At 52.4% G+C, this 7,264-nt stretch overlaps 1 protein-coding gene across 1 annotated transcript; it reads right to left on the reverse strand.

Moving 5' to 3' along the window:
* Positions 1-351: 351 nt before the first annotated feature.
* Positions 352-6,901, reverse strand: CRYBA4 (crystallin beta A4). The gene is made up of 5 exons (XM_015075869.3): positions 6,863-6,901; positions 6,139-6,257; positions 4,373-4,514; positions 2,264-2,406; positions 352-666 (listed from the first exon to the last, which is right to left on the reverse strand). Exons 1-5 carry the CDS (start codon positions 6,899-6,901, stop codon positions 519-521), a joined length of 591 nt encoding a protein of 196 aa, XP_014931355.3. The 3' UTR covers positions 352-518.
* Positions 6,902-7,264: the final 363 nt, after the last annotated feature.

Consider the following 7,264-nt stretch of genomic DNA (forward strand, 5'->3'; position numbering starts at 1 on the left):
TCATGATCTCGCTGTTCCCGAGTTCAAGCCCCGCGTTGGGCTCTGCGTTGACAGCTCAGAGCCTGGAGCCTGCTTTGGCTTCTGTGTCACCCTCTCTGTTTCTGCCCTTCCCCTGCTCGCACTCTGTGTCTCTCTCAAAAATAAATAGACATTAAAAAAAAAAAAAGAAGCTACAGATGTGGAGAATAAAGTAAACCCAAAGTAAATAGAAGCAAGGAAATACTGAAGAGAAGAGTAAAGCTGAATGAAGGAAGACGCAGGCAAATGATCAAGCACACCAACCAAGCAAAAGACCGGTTCTTTGAAAGGATTAATAACGTCGGAAAGCACAAGCTAACACTAGACCTTCTTTTTTATTACTTTTTGTTTTTTGTGCTGACTGTGCATGAACTGGCTCACATGGGTGCTGGGCTCACACGGGGCACAGGGGGAGGCAGAGGAGAGGGCACGGAAGGACCGCCACAGCTCCTCCGTCCAGACAAGCACGCGTTGGCTCCTCAGCGCCGGTTCCCCCCTGCTCACTGCTGGATCCTGCGGACGCTTTGCACCTGGAAGGTCTGGGCGTGCGAGCCCCACTCTCGGAAATGCTTGTAGTCGCCCGAGTGGTGATCACACTCCAGCACATACTGAAAGCCTCGGTAGCCAGGAAACTGGGAGCAAACCCAGCTGGGAAAGGGAAGAGGCAGACGGTTACCCGAGAGAGGCATCAGCGAGGTGAGCACACGGGGGACAAAGGGACTCGCTACAGACACATTTCAGCCATCCTGGCCTCCCTCCAGTGCCCGGAATGTGCCCTGCTCCCCCCACTACTGGGCCTTTGATCATGCTGTTCCCTCTGCCAAGAACACCATTCCAGCCATTCTTTGCCTGGCCCTCCGCCAAGTTCTTTTTATCCTCTGGGTCTCAGCTTGTTCTGAGGACTTGCTCTCCAAATCAGGCCACACAGTCCCTTATGGGTCCTGGGTAGTTCTCGTATAATTAGACAGTTATCAGATTATTTGTAAAATGTCAGCCTCCTCCGCCAGCAGGTGAGCTCCTAGGTGTAGGGGTGTGTGTGCCTCGTTCATTGGGATTTCCGATTCCTAGTGCAATGCCCAGCACAGAGGAGGGGCTAATAACTATGGAGGGCGGGAGGGAGGGAAGGAAGGAAGGAAGGAAGGAAGGAAGGAAGGAAGGAAGGAAGGAGAAAGGGAGGGAATCCTATTCCTTTCCCTCCTTCCTTAGCCAGAAGTCCTTCCAAGGAAACGGGCTACGTTGTTTCAATTCATCGACCCCTACATTGTTCAGGACCAGTCAAGACTCGGTGTCTCACTTTCTGAGCTTCTCTTTCTTCTTTGGCAAGAGAGAAGTGGACCCAAGAACCACAAAAGGTTCATCCCACTCACAACAAGATCCTCTGACAGTTCCTGAGAAAACTTAAAACCAAAAACCAAAACCAAACAAACAAAAGCCCTCCCACCTTCACCCCTGCCAAGAGCCAAAGGGCGCCTAGAAGGGGGCGGTATCGTCCTCCCCAAGTGAAGACCTCACATGTCAGGCCTCACCTGCCAGCCCCTGCGGGAAAGGGTGGGAAGGGTCAGTCCGTCCTGGGCTAGATTTGGTCACCCAGCTGCTGCTGACATGGAACACGGTGCTTGAGCCACACCTTTTTCTTTATGGCTGCACATCCCTTCTCTCCTCTTCTGGGGAGAGACCCCCGCCACCCTACGCTACCTCCCAGTCAACGTGGGAAAATGCTCATTTGGTGAAGAGCATGTGACCGTTCCTAGCCAGTTAGACCACCCCCTTCCTGCAGCATGACAATTGGTTCAGAGTCGAGCACATGACCCAAATCGGCCCAATGAGAGCCTTTCTGAGAACGTTGGGTGGAATCACTGAAAAGAGGCGCCCTTCCTGGGGCGGGCTGGAGTAAGAAGCTTCACTGTTGTCTTTGCATGGGGAGAGCTTGCCTGAGATTATAGCCCCAGTGAGACAGACAGAACAGGAAAGAGAGAGCCCTGCTGTAGCACCTGGATCCAGCCATGCCTGAAGCTAGTTACAAGGGTCAATAAATATCCTTTGGGAACAATGTCAGGTTGATACGGGAATCTACCACTTGCAACCCCACAAATTCCGCCTGATACCTCCCTGTGCCTGAGTGTCCTCCTCCGGATTGTGAGCGTCAGAGCCCCAAAGTCCCCAGCACACAGTTTTCACAAGAGGTGTCCCTGTCCCACCTAACAGCCTCTCCTTCCCCGCCAGGCAGAGCCTTGGATTCACTTACGCCCCCGAGTGGACATGGAAGGAGCCCACTTCATTGCCATCCCAGCCCATGGCCTGGAGGGAGGGGTAGTCATCACTCAGCTCGCCTTTCCTGCCCAGAAAGTTCTCTTGCTCGAAGATGGTCAGCCTCGAGTCACGATGGTTCTGTAGGCAAAGGAAACTGTCAGGCCACCAGACACCCAGCTGAGAACCAAGGAGTCCCTGCTAAGCCCCTGCCCTTGACCCCCACCCCCATCAGCCTTCCTTGCAAACCTTTTGGAAGGGCAGTAAGGCAGCAAGCACCAGAAACCTTACAAGGGTATAGCATTTGCCTTTCCAGAAATGTATGCAAAGAAAAAGAAAGGAAGGAAAGGAGGAAAGGAGGAAGGAAAGGAACGGAAAGAAAGAAAGAAAGAAAGAAAGAAAGAAAGAGGAAGGAAAGGAACGGAAAGAAGGAAAGAAAGAAAAAGAAAGAAAGAAAGAGAAAGAAAGGAAGGAAGAGATGGAGGGAGGAAAAGAAAGAAAGAAAGAAAGAAAGAAAGAAAGAAAGAAAGAAAGAAGAAAGAAAGAAGAAAGAAAGAAAGAAAGAAAGAAAGAAAGAAAGAAAGAAAGAAAGAAAGAAATGGAGGGAGGAAGGAAAGAAAGAGAGAAAGAAAGAAAGAAAGAAAGAAAGAAAGAAAGAAAGAAAGGGAGGAAGGAAGGGAAACGAAAGGAAAGGAAAAGAAAAGAGAAAAAGAAGGATCAACCTGAACATCCCACTAGGGGATCCGGTGGTAGACGGAGGTAAGAAGAGGACTGTTGAGATCTGGGTTCAAATCCTGACTCTCCATGTACCAGCTTGGACATGTCACACAACGTTTCTCCCCTTTTGCCGTACCCCTAAAATGAAGCTAACCTCCTCTCCTTGTCAGGTTCGTTTGGAGGGCCAATGAAATCGGAAGCTGTAAACTGTGTGAAATCAGGGATAGCATCTGCCACAGTCCACCATGGGTCCCTATATCGGCACAGCGCCTGGGCCATTGTGGAATAAATACATGAGCAAATGAGTTTACTCACACCCTGAGACACTAGGGAGCCATGAACAGCGATGCTGTCAAAGAGATTTAATCACCCAGGAGGATGACTGTGATGTATTTGCCCAGGGAGAAAAGCTGGCTTCCAAGCCTGACGTTCGTTGTGATTCCATCTTTATAACAAAGTTACGAGTGGGCCTAGATACAGAGATATAGACGATATAGGCGTATAGATACAGACACAGATGTCAGTATCGATTGGGACAGGCAGAATCTGTGGGTAACAAACAAGACCAAAGGAAGTCTCCAGCACCTTTACAACCGGGCTTCTGTCTCAGAGGTGTGGAGATGAGAGACTTTTCTTACTCTGCCATATCAGGTGTTTTCCTGAACTCTGGATGATCAATGATTTTTAAATTAATAAAAGTTGCCTTTGGAGAAAAACAATACACCTTTTCGAGCTTCGGCTATTTCGTCTGTAAGATGGGGATAACGGTGCCCACCTCCACCCCCGACTCCATAAACAGTAGCTAAAGCATACAGTCAGGAACACTGGTAAGGAATCAGGAGCAAGAAGTAGAACCTTCCTCCCCATCTTATCTGCCAGTATCCCCAACTCATGAAAAGAGGGGCACCAAACACGCAGGGGCTCAAATCTTAACCAAAGTCGCCAAGGGCACAACGTTTGCACCTGTCTCTATCCAGATGTTACCCATTCTTCTTCCCCACGAAATGGCCCCACTTCCAGATGAAGAAACTGAGGCTCAGAGAAGGGAGGGAAGCCATGTCACACGGAAGTGACAGGAAGATGGGGGTGCCTGGGTGGCTCAGTGGGTTAAGCGTCCAATTTTGGCTCAGGTCATGATTTCACAGTCAGTGAGTTTGAGCCCCGTGTTGGGTTCTGTGCTGACAGACAGCTCAGAGCCTGGAGCCTGCTTCGGATTCAGTGTCTCCCTCTCTCTCTGCCCCTCTCCCACTTATGCTCTCTCTCTGTCTCTCTCTCTCTCTCTCAAAAATAAATAAACGTTAAAAAAATGTTTTTAAGTGACAAGAGGATGTGAACTCTGGCATATTCTGTTCCCAAGTCCCCACTGGGACGAGGTGGTGGCGGGACTCACAGCGCAGGTCACCGGTCGGAAGGAGGTGAGCCTGTCGGCTGGGTAGGCAGTGTTGCCGCTCCAGGCATCCCAGGATGGGTACTCGCCCCGCTCCAGCACGTACTGCTGCCCCTGGAAGCCAGCGTGCTCGTAACCTACCCACCTGCAGAGAGAGGGCAGAGAGAACAGGAGGTAAGAGACCATTCGTCCCAAGTGCAAGATCAGTGGTTATCATTTAGGAGCATTGAACAACGTCTAGAAGCATTTTTAGTTGTCACGCTGGGAGGAAGGAGGAGAGGGTGTCTGCAGGAAGAGGCTAGACATGCTGCGACACATCCCGAACGCAGAGGACAGCCCCCATAACACAAGTATCCGGCTCCGGACGCCCACTGTGCTCAGGTGAAGAAACCTAGTCCAGACCCTGTAGTCCGCTGCCTTGCTGTGTGTCCCTCGGGTGGGGGAACTGCTCTGTGCTGGTGCCTGACCATCTTGCATGCGGCCCTCTGGGCCGTGGAGACACGGCTTGATCACAGGCTGACCTAAGCCTTGGTGGGATTCCTTGTGATCCTCCAGGAACGTGGGGAGACAGGCAGTCTTGTGAGGAGCGGCCAAGGACCATTCCCACCCACCTCCCTTTCTTGAGAAGGCTTCCATGAGACGATTACTCTCGGGGTCCCTTGAGACATGGGACTGTCCACCGCCCTCCACCCTGCAGGGTCTAGCAGCGAGCCCCAGCCGAAGCGTGGAGCGGCTCCCCAACAGTGGGGCGCCCACCGCACTTGCTGTCACCCGGCCCCTTCTGGCGTCATCCTGTGGGACCTGAGACGCGGCTGCCACCATGATGCCCTTGCTTTCGCTGTCTGCATAAGAAACAAGCTGTCGCATGTAAGTAATGAACCTGAGGTTATTGTCTCCTCCCCGGCAAAGCCTAGCGGTTTGCTAGACACAGCCCTGGACAGGTCGCTGCTCCCATCTGACCCTCAGTTCCCCATCTGTGCAGAGCAGAAGCTAGAAGAGTGTTTCCCCGGGTGTGAGGTGCATAAATACCACCCCAGATGACCTCCATGGCACTCACAGGCATAGTCTAAAGTGACTCCGAATCACTTAGAGCCTTGTTCTCCTTTCAAGCTACTTCCCAAACTTTTAGAAACTTCCACCTACTCTTGTAGCCACTAGCCCCATGTAGCTAATTAAATTCACACTTCTATTAAGTTAAATTAAAATTTTAGTTTTGGGGACGCCTGGGTGGCTCAGTCGGTTAAGGGTCTGACTTCAGCCAGGTCACGATCTCGCGGTCCGTGAGTTCGAGCCCCGCGTCAGGCTCTGTACTGACAGCTCAGAGCCCGGAGCCTGCTTCAGATTCTGTGTCTCCCTCTCTCTCTGCCCCTCCCCCATCACACCCTGTCTCTCAAAAATGAATAAATGTTAAAAAATTTTTTTCAGTCCTTTAGTCGCACTAGCTCCAAATAAGTTCCCAATGGCCATATGTGGCTTTCAATTTACACAAAAGAGGGACATTTCAGACCCAACACTTGGTTCGAAAGATCTGCCCCTACAGGGCTGCCTCATCCAGTGGGCAGGCTCTGCATGAACGTTGCCTGCTGCATTTGGGCAGTGCACAACCTGCTTAACCTTATACCACTCCCCAGCACTTCAAACCCAAGGAAGGCACACCGGTACCGTTAGAGTCTGGGAAGTTAGGGCCTAGAACACCCCTTTCTAGATCCCTTCCTGTCCGCCCCCATTCCAACTCAGATCCGCCCCTGCCACCCCCAGCCCAGACTCACGCTCCGCTCAGCACTTTCAAAGATCGCACAGTCTCAAAGCCAAGCTCCAGCACACTGGGGCACTCTGCCGTAAACTCATGCCTCCGGCCCTGGAAGCCCTCTTCATCCCACACCACGATCTGTGACAGAGGGAAAAGGTGAAGACCAGCCTCAATCAGAGTCCGGTGGGGGGGGGGGGGGTGTGAGGGACGAGGACCTCACCCCAGGCCTAGGGGGCGGGGGCGGGGCAGGGATCGCAAACTCAGATGTCTCCGGGAGCCAGGTGGGTGAAGAGACCCCGCCAAGGGGTGGTCTCAGCTCAGTGCCACCTATTTTTTGCCACCTGGAGATGCCGGCCAGATTTTCCAGTGTCTCAAGACCATCACTATATCTGGACTCTTCTGTGGACCCTCTAGGTTTTTAAAGGCTGATTTGGAAACAAACGCATTTTCACACAGAGGAGGCCGAAGAAACCGTGCCCAGAGACTGTGTGCAGTCACCTGTTTGCCACTGTGTAACGGTTAAATCTGGGGGCCAGAAGACCCAAGTGCGATTCGAGACCCCTGTGTGTAACCTTGGGCCAGCCCGTTCCCCTCTTTGGGCCTTGATTGCATGCTCTACAAAATGGGCTCTCATAACATGGCCCCAGCGTGAGGTGGGGATTCAGGGGAGGAGGACCGAGGGGGTCGCCCATCTCTGCGGCCCCACCCCCACTCCTCAGACAGCACCCCGTGGGTCTGCCTACCTTCCAATGTCCTGTGGTTTTGGTGCACTGCAGGGCCATGTTGCCAGCTTCCTAGGCAAGAGAAGAACATGATAAGCTTCTGGCCCGCCCCTCCGCTGTCCCTCTGGATGCTACAGTCTCGTTTGGGCAGGGTCGGGAGCCAGATGGTGTCCAGATGCGACGGGGCCCTCTCCTCTTCCCATCTGTGACTAACATCATCTCCCTTACTTCCATTCTACACACCATCTCACAACTCACCGTTCCGGGTCCCATTGCCTCTGAGCCCTGCTCGGTATTAATTTATCCGCTCACTACGGGAAATTCTCTGCGGCTGCCAGTGGGATGCATCACTCTAGCAAATGCCAGCGTGCTAAGTTTGAGAGAGCCCCCTCCCCACAAGAGGACACCTGACCCAAAGAGGCG

The sequence above is a fragment of the Acinonyx jubatus genome, chromosome D3 (assembly GCF_027475565.1).
Source record: "Acinonyx jubatus isolate Ajub_Pintada_27869175 chromosome D3, VMU_Ajub_asm_v1.0, whole genome shotgun sequence".
Lineage (NCBI taxonomy): Eukaryota > Metazoa > Chordata > Mammalia > Carnivora > Felidae > Acinonyx > Acinonyx jubatus.